Here is a 16,445-nt window from a genome sequence, read left to right on the forward strand (position 1 = left end):
AACACGGAGGGCACCAATTGACCTTTACTTGTCACCTTGTTTCTGAGAATTGAACCTGAAATTGGTGTTATAAAGTTGCAAATCTTGGTTAAATGCATTCTAGCCCTTCATTCAGGTATCAATATTACTAGCTGGTAGCCCTTCATTCAAGTAAAAATAGGTGTGGGAGTATCACCACCTTATTACTAAGTTCGAACCCCAATTTTACCATAAAATAATTATGACAATCACAATTTCCCAAATAAAGAGGGGAAAAATTTCACTCTAGTTAATAAGATTTTGTGTCGGAGCGTTTTGGATGAAACTCGAACAGAGGTATCAGATTACATAATCAATAAAGCACATTTCATAAAAAGAAAATAAATAAACTACTTATTTGGATATATGACCTCAATCTAATTTCACAGGGCGTGAGACATGTCATACTAGAAATAGCTCTATAAAATTGTCATGCTGCGGTCCAAATGTGAATCTTTTGCATGAAATCATACGTGAAATCAGCATAGGGTCGTTCCAAAAAGCTGTTAGGTGTAAGTAAACAGTGTGATGGCATTATTTTAGTACAATAATTAATCTCAATTATGATATATATATACGTGTCATCTGTTCTGGCTAAGACAGATTGTAGCATCCCCAATTAATCTTACAATAATTTGGAATTGACAGGGAACCACCAGTCAATTAGTTAACCTTGTTCAGTTGTGGCAGCTACCTCCCTGATATGTATTACCCAAATTTGACCTAATTATTTTTATACGTGGTCAATTTCCATCAATTAGAAAAAGAAGTATAAATCAAAGAAAAACTAATGAAAATGGTTTGAAAACTTTGAGTTTTAACAATAAAGACAAAATAAATGGTAAAGTGAATAGTATCAGGTTTGACATTTTAGTGTAAAAATATGATTTTTCGTTAAATTGAATAGCTACTACGAGCTTTTTTATTAAAACTCCCCTAACTTAAACATCTTGCACCACATCCAAATAAGTAAATTAAACATCATCAAAAGATTTTTTTAATTTATTTTTTATATAAAAAAAGTACAATAATTATTAAAGTTCTACACGTATAAATTGAGGATATGGTGGTTTATGGGTCTTGATAAAAGTCTTGCCAGGTATTTCAACTCGAACGAAGAAAAAAAAGCATACCGCAAATTCTTCTTCTCTTCAATGTGACCAAAAAGACCTTGTGGATCCGAACTTTTGTCTCATACATGTGTCTGTATTAACACAATCAAAAGCATAGTTGAACGCAAGAAAACTAAACCATGTGACCAGAAGGACCTTGTGGATCCTAACTTTTGTCTCATACACGTGTCTGTATTAACATAATTACCCATCAAAGCAGGGAACAATTCAAACTTCTTCACAAATTCTTACACCCTAATTTACATATTTGGGAACAAATCTAATTAAAAAGAGGAGGGCAACACTAGTCTAAAAAAGAATTAATTTATGATAAACCGCAACAATTACGAACAATTTAAATTAATTAATTTGCTCTGACCATGGGTTTCAGTTCTAGAGGACTAGGAGGAGCCATTGTTCTTCTCTTCCATAGATTAATTTCTTTCCTTGGCTGCAAAGGCACTTGATGTAATTGATTTATTCCTCCAATCCCTAGAGGCGCCGAGAATGCAATTCTCACATCTTCTCTCTCTTCTCTCTCCTCATCAGAATAATCGAGATGATCATTCATAATATCATGAGGACGTTCCCAATCCAAGTTTTCGAAAGATTGGCCACGTCCGCTTGCAAATCTCTTCATCTGACTCAATGAAGGCGCTCTATCCGGAAGATTTGGAGCCGTCCGATCACGATCAAGATCACTAGCATCAGATTCAGATTTTCTTCCAGGGTTTATGTTGCTAAACATCCTCCGGAACGGAAAACCGTGCTTCTTGATCTCCCGTGGCGACCACGGGCCTGGAGGAGGCTTTGATTTTTGACGATCTTTAGGGATCAAATCAACGCTATTTATCTTGTTAGTGTGTTTCTTGTGCTTGATCTGTCCCATGCACGAAACCTTCGGCGATGTCGGCTCTTCTTCTCGTGTCTGGCCGTCAAAGCTTCCGTTCTTCTGTTTCCTTCGGACTTGATCTGGAATCATTAAAGGGCCGGAAAACCCTCGCCGCCCGTGAGCTTTAAGCTTGGCGGCGGCGTCTCCGGTAGGGCTGTAAGGAGGGTTGTGAAAATAAACACCGGAAGCAGCTTTTGGTAGAAACTTCAAGATCTTGTTTTTTGGTTTACCTTGTTTCTGATGATCCATTGTTGTAAAAGAAAACCCTAATCTTTTCGCACGCTTGGAAGTTGAGGAGGATAATGAAATTGTCTTGAATCGCTTATCCAGCAACACTACTTATATATATATCTGTAAAACTACACACACACACATATATATATAGATATATTTGTGTACTTATATGACAATGTCAAGAAAAGAGAGGGGTTGGTCAAACAAGGGAGGTGCGTGTGAGTGTGTGACCTAGCGAATCATAATTGCTCGATTGAATTAAATAATACAGCTTGCGTTTGATGCAGCTTTCCGGATTTTTCTGCACGATATTTAATTTAGATTCAACGTTTTTTTCTATCTACGGGCAAAAATCGAATTTAATAACTAAGCAATGCGTAGGAATTGACTTGTCTAGCCTTTCTGGGGGCCCTTTCATCCAATCATTGAACGCGGATTTGAAAGATAATCATGACAAATTTGAAATTGGAAAATATAAGATTTTTTTTCTTTTCAAATTAGGAAATATAAGATAAGTTTAACAAAACGTGTATGTAGTTGATTAAATTTTAGGATGATACTACGTGCTTGGTTAACTTTTTTATCAACTAAATTAACCTAAACAAAATCACTAGGGAGAAAAAACTTAATATATATAAATCTAAATGAATATTTTGTTTTTCTTGTTTAACTCGTGCACAACAATACCTAATCCATATGTTAATAAAATAAAATAAGGTAAATTACAAAAAACTACCTTAACTATGGGTTGAACGACATTTTCATACCTCATTTTTTTAAAATGACAATGTCATCCCTCATCTTATGAATTTGCGACAATGTCAGACCTCCGTCAGTTTTTCTGTTAATTTTTCTGTTAAGTGCTGACGTGGCTAATCCAACTAAATTAAAAAATAATTAAATAACAAAAAAAATTTAAAATGGCCTAGGGGTGCGGGCCTCCCCTTTCCTCCACCCGCACCAACCTTCTTTTTCTCTTCAACAGCCACCAAACCCTTCCCCATGCCCCCAACCTTCCCTGACCTATCCCCATCCCCCACCTCTTCCTTTCCCCTACCTCTTCCCGTCCCTTTCGAACCTAAACCCTAACCCTAATTCCCCATTTTCAAACAGAAAACCCCAACCTTCCTCACTCGTCCCCCCAGCCTTCCCCACTCATCCCCCCAACCTTCCTTCACCACCCTCACTCTCCTCTCTCTCTCTCTCTCTGTGGGCTACCCACAGCTCTTCCCCCATCCCCACCCCTACAACCTGCAATTCTCTCCGACTCCCTCCTCCTTCAACAAGATCGGCGACGTCTCGACCAATCTGGCGTCACCCATCACTTGGTCGACCGGGGGGGGGTCGAAAGACGACGTCGGGAAAATCAGTGTCCATAGAGATGAAAGGGTAGGCGTCGATGACGTTTCGGATGAGCTCGAATTTGGATTCCAGATTGTGGGCCTAGACTTCACGGATCACGATGGGCTTTTGGATCGGACTTGTCGAATCTTGGTTGCTGTACCTGTCGGAGACAAATAATTGGAGAGAAAATGGTTTTTATTTTTATAATTTTATTTTGTTGGTGGGAGCAGAGAAGGTTTGAGAAAGCTAAGAGTGTTAAGGTGAGTTTTATAAAGGGGGAGAAGAGAAGAGAGAGAGAAAGAGAGTTGGTGAGGAAGGTTGGGGAGGGGGCCGGGTGGGAAGGGTTTCTGGGTTTTGGGGATGTGGCTGTCTTGAGAGAGAGAAGAGAGAAAGGCGAGAAGGAGAATGAAGAAAGAGGGAGAGGGTGGATCCCACAAATTTATATAAAAAATAATTATATTTTTAATTTATAATATTTAATTATTAAAAATATATTTAATTATTTTTTAATCCTGTTGGATTAGCCACGTCAACACTTAACAGAAAAACAGACGGAGGTCTAACATTATCACAAATTCGTAAGATGAGGTATGACATTGTCATTTTAAAAAGATGAGGTATGAAAGTGTCGTTCGACCCATAGTTGAGGTAGTTTTTTTGTACTTTACCCAATAAAATAAGAGTAGTATATAACAAAGGATAAATAGAATTATAGCATTTTCTAGTAACTTTTTTTTTTTTTTTGAACAAACAATATTATCTACAGGGTGAGGGGGTGGACTTAACCTCACAATGAGTTAGCAATAATGCGGTTCAAATTCACCTTTAACAAGAATCGAACTTGAGATTTCTCACTTATAAGTGAAGATGAATACTAAGTGGCTTTTAGTAACTTTTAATTTAGATTCACACAATTAACTTTATTTTAAGTTTACTAGAAATGGATGACTCGATAAATTGTTTACATGCAGGACCAATGAGCTTGTAAGTGAAGTAATTAAGAGTTCATTTGATAATTGTAACAATATTATTCATTCTTTCTTTGCCAAGAGCAATTGTTAATAGTATACAGCCGCTAGTTTCTGATTTTTATTTTTTTTTAATTGTCGATTATTTGACTTCTTGTGAGTGATGACTAGTGTGCACACCCCTTGAGTGAGTGTGTGAACATTATATTTCTCCCTAGAGTGAAATGTAGCAAAAGATCATGTTTAGTGGGCCTAATGATAATAATTAATTAGTAAGTTAAAATACGATTAGGTGTAATTGGTTTGCTTTTGAAACAATGTTGAAGTGGTCCGCCCTCCACCCTACTGAAATTTGATTAGTATAAGTTACAATATGTTGAATTATTTGGTCTTCGTTCATAGGAGCTTGAGCTTAATTACTAGCGTTGGGTTGCACTAGTTTGACTTTCCATTAATAAGGTCAAACATGTAGCACTTGGTCTACATCACAGTTGCTGGCATGCTGCAACGTTTATTGCGCCGTCTAATTACGCCAGCATGAAGGCGGAGGGAGATTCGTTACCGGAAGACATTCATTTCCGACATCCATCAACTTTTAAGATGACGAATTGACGACGACATGCTGCATGCATCCTGGTTGTTGTACGGTTTAAAGTAAATACTTGTTGGGAGTAGGGAAAATGCTGTAAGACAAGCCCAGCTAACAAAAGTTGGGCTGATGTACAAATTAAGACCAATTGAAGGCCCGATAACATTGGCCTATCCACAAGGCGACCGCGAACTCCTCATACAGTCAAGCTCCCGCTACTGCTACTGCTCCTACGGTCCTACCCCATCTCTTTACCTCAAACGTCTGCAGATGCTGCTGTTTATTTTTCTTCTTTAAATTAAAGAAAATTCTGGTAGAATTAGAAATTTCATGTTTGTTGCCTCCATTTATGAAATCCTTGCTGTGGCTGTAATTGGTCTCTGATCTGAAATTCATAGCCAGACAAAGTAATTAAAAAAGAAAATAAAGATATGATAATTTGACAAAAAAGATAACCAGCTGAGAATTTAGTTGTTGTTTTTGCGTTGTAGGTATTTTTGGGGGAAGGAGTGAGTGTTGGGGTTATGGCTAAAGCCCTTGATTTGCAGGACTTCCTTCTCCGCGGTCGAGTCTTGAAGCTTTATAGGCAAGCACTTGGGATTACCCGAAGAGCCCCCGTTGATTCCAGAGGTCAAATTTTACTCACCGACAATCTTTTACTCAATTTGACACCATAATTACCATATTTCTAAATCAAATGACACATTGTTCCTTGCCCATTGCATCCATTAGTAGTGTTCATCTTTGGGTTTATGTTTCTGTTGATGTGCTTACAGGTGAACTAAGATCGATGATTCGACACGAACTGGAGAACAACAGGCGCTGCAATGACAGGCAACGGACTCGTTTTCTGCTTAGTGAAGGTTTGGAGAGATTGAAACGTCTCAACGACATGCTCGACATGCAAGGTCACTAGTTGTATTCCTTAATTTGTTGAGTTTCTGAATGTCAACATTCCCCTTGTACTCTTAGAACATGAACAGGTGACTCATGCTGCATTTGTTAACATATGATGTTTATTTTGAAATGATTTGCCTTTCTTGATTAGCATATAACAACAACCTTGATGTAAGATTATGACAATAATTATACAGTCAACAAAAAGGTTACAGGAAGCTCAGCTGCGTAACAGTTTTCTGTAAGAAATTGTCAAAATTGTGATCCCAACTCTCAAACATCAATCCATAACGAAAACAGGTAATCCGACGACTAATCTAATACAGACTACACAGCCAACGGCCGTGTAACGAAGCCCCTATCGACCATCTTCTCCACCAACTCCTCATGCTTCTTCAACTGCCCTGCTTTCCTCAACTGTTCTAGAACCATCTCATAAACCGGCATACTCGGTTTCAAGCATTTCTCCTCAATCATCTCCCTGCAAAACCTGTAGGCATTGTTCCAATGCCCCATTCCACAGTACATGGAGATCAAGACCTTGTACGTGTTCACGTTCGGCTCGACTTGGTTCTCATCCATTTCCCTCTTCAGCTTCAGCACCATATGAGTAGATTTAGACTCAACAAACATCTGCATTAATATATTGTAGGTCACCGTGTTCAACTCGCACTTCAACTCCTTCATCTTAGCATACATTCTGTGAGCACCGTTCACATCCTTCAACTTCGCAATGCACCGAAATATGGGATTGAAACTCGATGCATTCGGGGTGCAGCCTTTCTTAACCATCAGATCGAGCACCTTAACTGCATCTTCAAGATTCTCGTCCTTACAATGACACTCTATAAGAAAATTATAAGTAATGGCATCCGCATTGCATCCCAGCCTCTTCATCTGATTATAAACCTGCAACACCTTCTCAGTCCGGCCAGCTTTCACATGAACCCTCATCAGATTATTGAAAGTGATCGAATTTGGCTGGCAACCGGCATCAATCATCTCCGCGAAAACATCATGGGCGCGCGTAATTTGGCCGCACCTACACAAACCATCCATCACAATGCTGTAAGTATACACATTCGGCATGATCCCAGCTGCCTTCATGTCCCGAAACACCTCTCAGCCTCCGAGATATTACCAGCTCGACACCAGCCATTAACCAAGCTAGTGTACAGAACAACATCAACTTCAAATTTATGCTTCAAGCTATCGAAAAACGACTGCGCTTCACTGGCCCTTCTCTTCTTGCACAGAATCCCAATCACTACCGTGAATGCCATCCTATCAGGCTCGCAACCGTACTCCTCCATACGATTAAACGCGTGCACCGCCTCCGCAGCCAATCCGGCCCTCACGTACCGCCTGACAAGAATCGAGAAGGTCTCGACCGTAATTTCAACATTCCGTGCCTTCATCAGGTCGATCACGTGCCAAGCCAAATCGAACTGCCTCACCTTTCCGGCGAGGTCGACCATCTCGTTGTATGGCTCCGACTTCTGCTCGAACCCGTCGCGGGCCGTGGCCCAGTTGAAAAAAGCAACTGCCTGGACCAGAGGGATGCCGTGGCGGACGCCGCCACACTTTTCGATAACGCGGCGGACGACGGAAGGAGATACTGAATGGACGGCGGAGATTTGGGAGAAGTCTTGCGAGAGAGCAGGGATCGTGAAGGTGGGATTCGGGGGAGTGGGGTTGGGATTCGGGTTGGGGTTATTGCGGTGGTGATCTTTGATTAGAGAATGGAATTTGTCGGCAATTAGGGTTTCGTCCGGCGGACAGGTAGGGGGCAGGGGCAGGTTGGGAATCGTCGTCTGGGGTGTCGTTCTCTTGAAGAGGTGCTTCTGAAGCTGAAGAGAGAAAGTAGGGCTTGAGAATTCGCAGCGGAGTGGGAGAGAGAAAGCGGCGGAAATGGAGGGTTGATTTGGTTAACGCCATAGCTGAGCTTCCTGCGAAGACGAGAGAAAGGAGCGGCGGAAAGAACAGAGGGGGGCAGACTGCAGAGGCTGAAGCGCGAAGCTCAGGCCAAAGGCGACGTCGTTTAATTGTCGTGGTACACACTCCCACAAGCAAAATGTTATACAATATGGGCCTGGGTTACCCGGCATAAATGGGCCTGAGTCTTTGTTTCTCTGGGTCAGTGCAGATTTCTGTGCTTCATGTGCTAGTTGTATAGGGATAATGTCGTCACTCGTCACCATAGAAAATACAAATCCAATGAAGAACACCGATTTTTATTTCTGGAATTTTAACAAAAAACTCTAAGTACTTTTTATTTTAACAAAAAATCATATTTTTATATTAAAAGGTCAATTCTGGTACTATTTATTTTACCTTTTATTTTGTCTTTATCGTTAAAACTCAAAGGTTTCAAGTCATTTTCATTAGTTTTCCCTTTTATTTATAGAGCAACTCCTTTTTCTCATCAACATTAACAACAAACATGTCTTCTTTTTCATAACCACTAATTAAGAGGCAAAACAAAATTGAAAAACTAAGGTCAGACAATTAGCATGGCATAATTTACATCTAATGAGAGATTAGAGAAGTATGCACAAACCTAAACAAACAAAAACATTCATAAGAGTCGTTTACTGTGGTATGCATCATACTTTGGTAAGCATAATATCTCCCCAAATAACCGGTCAATCCAAACCCTAACCTTCCTAACGACAAACTTGTCAATGAACTCAAACAATCCTTCATATGGAATCTCAACGTCTATAATATCATCATTTGCTTCTCTGGACGTCCAATACACTCTTGATCCATCTTTCACCTTCATATAATTCCCGTATGGACTCTGTGACAAGGGAGGGGGCGGTGTCTTCCACGGCTTTAACGGAATCAATTCCTTCAGTGCCGACAAGCTCGGGGACCGATGAGCAGGATCCATTTACAACACTCTGAAAACGTTCAAATCCAAGGAAGTAGGCAGTAATAAAATGGCTGTAAAATTGCTTCAATTTATATTTTATAGTGGTGCAATAAGTATACCTCTCCTATGATTTGTGTGCGTTAGTTTAGTCATACTTGAATACTAACTAGTATGCTAATATGCTAATTTGAATTTCAATTTCGACACAAAATTAATGGCACAGCGTGTACTATAGCTGGCCTTCATAATTACAATTTGATAAGGATTCAACTGATGGTAAGCTAGAGAATAAAATATTTATGGTGTGATCGAGTAATTACTGCAATGTGCCGGTCCTTTATATTCGAGTTCGAATCCTTATTCCCATCGAGTAGAGTAGTTTGATATGTTTTAGAAAGCAGTCACGGACTAGGAATTAAATTGTTTAAGATGAATGGAACAACTAAGAAATAATTCGTAATTAACACCGTTATAGAGTGAAAAATAATGTGCAGAGCCAATCAAGGGCTTGGAAAATCAGCATGTCCAATTTCCCTTGTACGGAGACGGAAAATACAGCTATATTATTTGGTAAATCAGGAAATACATTAATGAAAATATTTCTCTTCTTTTAACCATATTGGTAATTAACTCGTTGGCATAATTCTCATTTCCTCTGAAGCTCATCATGATAACCGCGAATGTACAAAAATGTCGAATCCCTCTGAAGCCCATCATCACGCGAAACGACATAGTTTTCCAAGCCCTTGATTGGAAATTGGACACCGGCCCTCGTGAAAAATACGTGTTCAATTTCTTCTGGACAGACACGTAGTGAAGGAAGAGAAACACCTCAACGATGAGGAGGAGAGTTGCTGAATCGGCCGCGACTCACCAGCACTCGGAGGGAGACTCTCGAGGCGTGCTGTGGCGGGACTCTCGATTGCTCATCGGCGGGCATGATGCGGTGCAGTCGGCGATAGATAAGCTCGCCGAGAAGCAGTGGCAGCAGATTCAGAGGGGGCGAGGAGGGGGTCGAGATTAAGCAGTTTAAACGGTTGGATTTTTGAGTTTCTGCTGTTGTTGTAAAGATGTGATTGGGCATGTAATGTTATCTTGTGTGATAATTTTTCAATGATTAAATAATGAATTTACAGAAATAGGCTTAGCTATATTTTAGCTGCATTCCATTTTCTGAGACAAATTATAATAACCAATTACTAGAGCTCGAGGTTGGTTTGAAGAGAAGATAATTCACCATAGAATCGAAGAGGCTAGTGCATCTTGTTAGAGTATGAGTGTGATTCTCACAATTTAGTAATAATCTTTGTTATTTCAGATTGATATAAAGAAGTTTTAATGTATTTATAAGAATTAATTCAACTTTGGTTTGAATTGAAACTCTACTGTTGATTCGAGAATAGAACTCAAACTTGTACAAGGATTTAGTCTTGTATTCCTTGTGGGATTGTTATAGGGCGATCCGGGTCTTCTAGTATAAAACCGCAAGCCCCTGCTCTCACAAAGATTACACTCTTATTGTTCTAGTTACCCATAATTTGGAGAGCATTGAGTTTTGCAGAGAGGAGAGGGTTGTGTGCAAATTTTCATGGCTTCTTTATCCGTGAACATGTCTGCATGTATGTGTTGTATATAATACATACATGGTATAACGATTATGATTTAGTTGATTGATCCTTGTGTTCTTGGCTAGTGTATTAATCTTTTAAGGCCATTTTTATGTGAATGGGTTATGTGTCTGTGATTGTGTGATGTGTTGGACGAAAATACTCAATTTCACTCTTGACCCAGAGGAATGACTAAATTTGATGGTTTTTGTAGGACGTTGTTTCTTTGTATAAGCTGAATAAAGAAAATTAATTAATTAGACCGCAAGAAAAAGAATGTAATCAGATTTTATTATTCAAAACCTGGAAGCAGAAAATAAGAAAATAATCCTGAGTCATAACCAGGGTGCAGCCCACAGCACAGCAAAAGCGGGAAAATAAAACCGCAATCCACAAATCGCTAAAATACCCCCGTCATTAACCCCGCCCAAAATATAAACACCAGGGTAATTTCGTCACATTGAATAGTTTATTGTTAGCCTTCCGATCTATAAATCACGACGCATTTCAAAAGAACTCAAACTTAACTCAGAATTTAAGCACTCAGCGCTCGCTTTTGCATGAGAATTTCGCATCAGAGCTCTAGGATTTCGGAGCTCGTTCAAAAATGGCCAAGGGGAGGTACGGTCGGTTGCAGAGCAAGAAATGGTCGGCGTTCACGCTCGTCTTGTCGATGCTGTTCGTGCTGTCGGTGGTGCTTCTCATGCTTCTCGCTTTTGGAATCGTGTCGCTTCCGGTCAGCACCGACGGCTCTTCACCTAACGATCTCAGCTCCTTTAGGCGGAAGATCGTCGAGAGGTACGCATTTCGCTCGTAAGTCCACGGTCGTGATGAATTCGCTTTCCTTTTAATATATTTTTTTTTTTTCCTGGATTTAAGTAAAAATAAACGTAATCATATTTTTCCAGAAGTGATGGATTGGGGAATAGAGGAGAGCAGTGGACGGAAGTGATTTCTTGGGAGCCCAGAGCCTTCATATATCACAATTTCTTGGTTAGTTTTCCTCGTTTTAATTAATCTATCTGTTTGGCTTGATCTTAATTTTCTGTTTTATTCGAAATCGGTGGTGTTGGTTATTGTTGGAGAATGTTAATCTTAGATATGATTTTGGACAGTCCAAGGAAGAATGTGACTACTTAATTAATCTCGCTAAACCTCATATGGTAAAGTCAACTGTTGTTGATAGCAAGACTGGGAAAAGCAGAGACAGTAGGTATGCATTTCTAAGCATTTCGATCACCTCCCTACATGTATAAAATAAATATAGTAGCGTGATACCCTCGAAATCCTTTTCTGCAGCGTGCGCACAAGCTCCGGAATGTTTCTGAGGAGAGGACGCGATAAAATAATTAGGGATATCGAGAAGAGAATAGCAGACTTCACTTTCATACCCGTAGGTACGTGACTGCTAGACGTAGTTACCTACATTACACTACACCTTTGCGTTTCTTCCAATCCAGATTTTTACTTTCCTCAGTTCAGATACACACTAATTCTGCTGATTTTCATTCTGACAGAGCATGGGGAAGGACTTCAGGTTCTCCACTATGAAGTTGGGCAGAAATACGATGCGCATTTTGATTACTTCGCAGATGAGTTCAACACCAAGAATGGCGGACAACGGGTTGCAACTCTTTTGATGTATCTGTAAGACGGCTTTTCTCTTCCCATATGGTTTTTCTCTTTTGATGTATCTGTCTCGTGTCTTATTGTATGCTGCTTTTTTCTTTGTCAATGTTCCCTTTCCCAATTGCCATTTCTTGCCATTGATTCAGGTCAGATGTTGAACAAGGCGGTGAGACGGTGTTTCCTACTGCAAAGGGGAGTATCAGCTCTGTGCCATGGTGGAATGAATTATCTGAATGTGGTAAACAGGGACTTGCAGTGAAACCTAAAATGGGTGATGCATTACTGTTCTGGAGCATGACTCCTGATGCTACTCTAGACCCGTCAAGTTTGCACGGTATGCTATTTTGCACTCTCCGCTCTCTGTTTTTCTTGGGATTGTTATTCATATTATATGTTGTTACAGGTGCATGCCCTGTGATAAGGGGTAACAAGTGGTCGTGTACAAAGTGGATGCATCTTCAAGAGTACAAAGTCTAAGTCGTTTTATGTTAAGCCGTGCAGGTCGTCTATGGAAGTTAGGAGATTTACAATCACTGACAAATGCGTATGGTATGGTCTGAAACGCCGTTCACTTGATTTGCTGGTCTAACCAGTACTCAATTTAGGGATTTCGGGCATGTCTTTAAGCAAGTTATACCAAAACTACAATTTTTTACCGGGTGGAATTTATGTAATTACAAATTCTTTTTAACCTTTACACTGTTCTCATTATTTCTATGTGCTCACATTTTCTCAATTCTTACATTCTGTTGTACTATTAGCACTTAAATTCTTCAGTTTTCTTGTACTACTGTACTGGTAGGCTGGTACGAGGATCATTCTTATTCATTATTTATCTTTAATAACCAGATTCATAGTGCGTCAATCCTAGTTTATATGCCTTGACGGCATGTTCGATCCTTTTATTGAGCAAAATTTACAACAAAAATTGCAGCAGGGACATGAATTGAGTACAGAACCAACTATACAGCAGAATACAGAGTGCCTTATTGTCGAGTTTATTTACAACATGCGATAGACACCGAATTTACTCAAGACTCCTTCCTGTCGAATTTATTTAAGAGACGCAGTCATTCTTGTAAAGAGGGCAATAAAAACACATTCGTATAAATAAGGTGCAAGATCATGAGTACCTCAAAATGAGATTCATCCTTGAATTGCGCTGTCTTCGAGTCCTGGTTCCGCCCTGTACACGCTGGAAGGATTTCCCAACCCTTCATCCATGTAGTATTTTACGGGGATAGGTAGAAATAGCTCGGTTTTGTTGAGCACTGACACGGAAGAGGGGGGGGGGGGGGGGGGACCTGCAAATGGAACAATTATGCGTCGGGTTACTTCTTTCTTTGCAGTGCATAATTGAAAAAAAGAATGTAAGCTAAGTTCATTTCCTTTACCTGACGGACTTAGTAGCTTGAAGTAACTTCATCCTTTTGAAGAGTAAGCCCCTAGTCAGATGTGCTGATAGTGAAAGTTCACCAATAATCCCCACAAGAACAAACTCCGTCTTTAAAATGATGAAACCGATTTGTATCTCTGACCGAAATCTCTCTTCCTTCACAGCTAGATATGAATTTTATAACAGCATGGCAATCACCGCATATCCTGAGGTTCTTAATCACCCTGAGGGGGGACCCTGGAGGAGTGTTCAGAAGTCCTAGCGCCACTGCCAACTTTTCACTGTGTCCGCACAGAATGTGCTCCTTGTCCTGTTCCTCCACATCTTGCAATACAAAGTGGGTATTGGGGAAGTAACCCGATTTCTTCATCTCCGAGCTCAACTGATCCAACTTATCAATAATTTGGTTCATTTGCGGATGCCCTTTGTCTCCTGCAAGAAGCATGTGCACTTTGTTCTTCAGTTCAATCCAACTGCAGCCAGGGTTCTTCCTCAAACCAAGACTCTTCATTGTATCCCTCACTCTATCGACTTCCGTCCACATGCCTTTGGAAGCATAAATATTTGACAGAAGAATGTAGTTACCAGGATTTTTCGGTTCCATATTGAAGAGCTTCTTTGCAACAGACTCACCTAAAGTCACATTACTGTGAACTCTACAAGAACTTAGTAAAGCTCCCCAAACACAAGCATCTGGTTCGAAGGGCATTTTCTTAATCATGGAATAAGCCTCTTCAAGTTTTCCAGCCCGTCCGAGAAGTGTCACCATGCAAGCATAATGCTCCACTCTGGCTTCTAGACCATGCTCCTTTGACATACTTTTAAAATAATTCCATCCCTGTTCCGTCAAACCGTTCTGGCTGCATGCAGAGAGTATACAGGTAAAGCTGATAAAATCTGGCTTCTGACCACTCCTCTGCATCATATCAAATATCTCCATCGTTTCCTTAGCCATTCCATGCATTGCATATCCACTCATAACTGCATTCCAGCAGACCAAATTTCTGGCGTGCAATTTATCAAAACAAAGCCGAGACAAGTGGATTTTTCCACATTTCGCGTACATGTCAATCAATGCACTACCCACAAACACATCGTTAGAGATCCCCCTCCTGAGAGCGAAACAGTGAGTTGCCTTCCCATGCATCAAGGCTGCAATGTTACCGCAAGCTGGAAGCAAGCAAGGGATAGTCACATAGTTTGGTTTCACACCCTCAATCTGCATCTCTCTGAATAGCTCCAAAGCCTCCATATCCTTTCCATTCTGGGAACAACTAGCAATTATCGAGGTCCAAGACACAATGTTCAGTTCCACTTGGCCCTTAAATTGTTGGAACATCTCCAGTGCGTTGTCAACAAGACCATTTCGCGAAAGCCCCGTGACTAAAGCATTGCAAGCACCAACATCCGTTTGATCCATTTCATCATAAAACCGTGACATCTCAAATGCGCAGGCACACTTCCCATACAGATCAATAAGCGCACTGACGACACATTTGTCCGACACAAGTCCCTGCTTGATCACATAGCAATGAATCTGAAACCCCATGCCCAAATCCTCCAACTGTCCGACAGCAGGAAGAGAACTAGAAATACTAGACCCGTCAGGTCGAAAACCTTCGGAATGCATCTTCTTTAAAACAGACACAGTATCGGCATATAACCCGCTCTGATTAAAACCCGCAATCATCCCATTCCACAAGACTACATTGGGCTCTAAACCCATCCCCCTCATCTCATACAAGAGTCCCACAGCCTCATCCACGCAACCATGCCGAGAATACCCTGAAATCAAGGCGCTGAAAATAACCACATCCCGTTGAGGCACTCTATCGAAAACCTTGCGTGCATCCTTTATCCGGTCACATTTGACATACATGTGCACCAAAGATGACTGCACAAACGAATCGAAAGAAAACCCAGATACACACGCAATGCCGTGAACCTGACGGCCGGCTCTCGGAGCCGCTGGCGGGCCAGCGCAGGCCTTGACGACGCTGGGGAAGAGAAAACCGTCCGGCGCGAGGCCTCGGGACAACATTTGAGAGAACAAACATAGTGCGTGGCGGAACTGATTGAGCTTCGAAAAGGCGTGGATTAGGGTGGAGAAGGAGAATAGGTTGGGGTCCGGAATCGAATCGAGGACGAGGTTTGCTTCGAGAAAGCAGAGGTTGTTGGCGTAGACAGAGAGCAGCTTGGTGGTGACATTGGTGTCGTTGGAGAGGCCAGTCTTGAGTATTTGGGCGTGAGCTTGACGCGCCTGCGAAAGAGAAGCAGTGAAGGGGTTCAGAAATTGGAGGATGGTTTGGGGCAGACTTTCCAGCAGCAGATTCAGAGGTTGCCTTGTCATGGTTTCCTCTGCAACCAGTTCCCTCAAAAATATATAATGTCCGACGTTGAGCGACATGTCGTATCATCCTAATCTTAAACGTACGAGCAAATTGCAGAACAACCCCTGAGGTTCGAGCCCGCTGTCACAAAACAGACACAATGTTTCATTTTTTTTTTTTTCAGATTACCACCTAACATTTCAAATAATTTTTTTGTCTATAACTGAAATCTGAGTAAGAAAAAATCGGTTCGGGGTAGTCTTATTGCCTTCTAACCATTTTGGTTTCAGTTTTTTTTTTATTCATTAATTTCATTTTCAATTTTTGTTTTCACTTTTTTTTGAAACTGAAAATTGAAATATTATTTATTGACTACTTTCAGTTTTTGAAAAAATAGTTATAAAACAACTCCGAAGATAGTAATTTGAAAATAAAAGAAAAGACTGGCAACGTTTTTTGAAAGTGAGACCTCTAACTTTTGGGTGTATGTTGTAAGAGTTAAAAACTGTTGTAGTCTCATTGACAACGCTTCGGAAACATGTAATGATATC

The 16,445-nt window shown here is 40.6% G+C and overlaps 5 protein-coding genes across 11 annotated transcripts; 2 read left to right on the top strand and 3 right to left on the bottom strand.

Moving 5' to 3' along the window:
* Nucleotides 1-1,248: 1,248 nt before the first annotated feature.
* Nucleotides 1,249-2,406, bottom strand: LOC103927378 (uncharacterized protein At1g76070). The gene has a single exon (XM_009336295.3). It carries the CDS (start codon nucleotides 2,269-2,271, stop codon nucleotides 1,495-1,497), a length of 777 nt encoding a protein of 258 aa, XP_009334570.2. The 5' UTR covers nucleotides 2,272-2,406; the 3' UTR covers nucleotides 1,249-1,494.
* A 2,741-nt stretch (nucleotides 2,407-5,147) lies between these two features.
* Nucleotides 5,148-6,184, top strand: LOC103927386. 4 transcript variants are annotated; one of them, XM_048577189.1, is made up of 3 exons: nucleotides 5,148-5,392; nucleotides 5,649-5,787; nucleotides 5,934-6,184. In XM_048577189.1, the coding sequence occupies exons 2-3, from the start codon at nucleotides 5,682-5,684 to the stop codon at nucleotides 6,071-6,073; spliced, it is 246 nt and encodes an 81-aa protein (XP_048433146.1). In that variant the 5' UTR covers nucleotides 5,148-5,392; nucleotides 5,649-5,681; the 3' UTR covers nucleotides 6,074-6,184. The 4 variants fall into 4 exon arrangements, with proteins under 4 accessions (XP_048433146.1, XP_048433138.1, XP_048433125.1 ...); XM_048577181.1 differs by having other exon boundaries at nucleotides 5,150-5,470; XM_048577168.1 differs by lacking the exon at nucleotides 5,148-5,392 and adding an exon at nucleotides 5,399-5,564.
* A 25-nt stretch (nucleotides 6,185-6,209) lies between these two features.
* LOC103927394 (pentatricopeptide repeat-containing protein At1g20300, mitochondrial) lies at nucleotides 6,210-8,123 on the bottom strand. The gene is given in 3 exon segments (XM_009336315.3): nucleotides 6,210-7,172; nucleotides 7,175-7,826; nucleotides 7,828-8,123. Coding segments are annotated over 3 exon segments (1,608 nt in total). The 5' UTR covers nucleotides 7,993-8,123; the 3' UTR covers nucleotides 6,210-6,381.
* Nucleotides 8,124-11,042: 2,919 nt separating this feature from the next.
* Nucleotides 11,043-13,016, top strand: LOC103927403 (probable prolyl 4-hydroxylase 3). 4 transcript variants are annotated; one of them, XM_018642597.2, is made up of 7 exons: nucleotides 11,043-11,352; nucleotides 11,448-11,532; nucleotides 11,655-11,752; nucleotides 11,839-11,936; nucleotides 12,057-12,186; nucleotides 12,315-12,502; nucleotides 12,572-13,016. In XM_018642597.2, exons 1-7 carry the CDS (start codon nucleotides 11,147-11,149, stop codon nucleotides 12,643-12,645), a joined length of 879 nt encoding a protein of 292 aa, XP_018498113.1. In that variant the 5' UTR covers nucleotides 11,043-11,146; the 3' UTR covers nucleotides 12,646-13,016. The 4 variants fall into 4 exon arrangements, with proteins under 4 accessions (XP_018498113.1, XP_018498114.1, XP_018498116.1 ...); XM_018642598.2 differs by having other exon boundaries at nucleotides 11,451-11,532; XM_018642600.2 differs by having other exon boundaries at nucleotides 11,043-11,337; nucleotides 11,451-11,532.
* A 67-nt stretch (nucleotides 13,017-13,083) lies between these two features.
* On the bottom strand, nucleotides 13,084-16,284 carry LOC103927414 (pentatricopeptide repeat-containing protein At1g20230). The gene is made up of 2 exons (XM_018642593.2): nucleotides 13,561-16,284; nucleotides 13,084-13,466 (listed from the first exon to the last, which is right to left on the bottom strand). The coding sequence occupies exon 1, from the start codon at nucleotides 15,969-15,971 to the stop codon at nucleotides 13,641-13,643; it is 2,331 nt and encodes a 776-aa protein (XP_018498109.2). The 5' UTR covers nucleotides 15,972-16,284; the 3' UTR covers nucleotides 13,084-13,466; nucleotides 13,561-13,640.
* Between the last annotated feature and the right edge of the window lie 161 nt (nucleotides 16,285-16,445).

Source organism: the organism of the source record quoted next, unplaced genomic scaffold, assembly GCF_019419815.1.
Source record: "Pyrus x bretschneideri cultivar Hongxiangsu unplaced genomic scaffold, Pyrus_bretschneideri_v1 Contig1, whole genome shotgun sequence".
Classification (NCBI taxonomy): Eukaryota; Viridiplantae; Streptophyta; class Magnoliopsida; order Rosales; family Rosaceae; genus Pyrus; species Pyrus x bretschneideri.

What these genes read in the sequence shown, in the direction of transcription:
- LOC103927403 (XM_018642597.2), top strand. Translation starts at nt 11,147, where the DNA reads ATGGCCAAGGGGAGGTACGGTCGGTTGCAGAGCAAGAAATGGTCGGCG. An exon ending in GGGAAAAGCAGAGACAGTAG is followed by an intron (nt 11,753 to 11,838) that starts GTATGCATTTCT and finishes CCTTTTCTGCAG; the next exon opens with CGTGCGCACAAGCTCCGGAA. An exon ending in CTTCACTTTCATACCCGTAG is followed by an intron (nt 11,937 to 12,056) that starts GTACGTGACTGC and finishes TCATTCTGACAG; the next exon opens with AGCATGGGGAAGGACTTCAG.
- LOC103927378 (XM_009336295.3), bottom strand. Translation starts at nt 2,271, where the DNA reads ATGGATCATCAGAAACAAGGTAAACCAAAAAACAAGATCTTGAAGTTT.
- LOC103927386 (XM_048577189.1), top strand. Translation starts at nt 5,682, where the DNA reads ATGGCTAAAGCCCTTGATTTGCAGGACTTCCTTCTCCGCGGTCGAGTC. An exon ending in AGCCCCCGTTGATTCCAGAG is followed by an intron (nt 5,788 to 5,933) that starts GTCAAATTTTAC and finishes ATGTGCTTACAG; the next exon opens with GTGAACTAAGATCGATGATT.
- LOC103927414 (XM_018642593.2), bottom strand. Translation starts at nt 15,971, where the DNA reads ATGTCGCTCAACGTCGGACATTATATATTTTTGAGGGAACTGGTTGCA.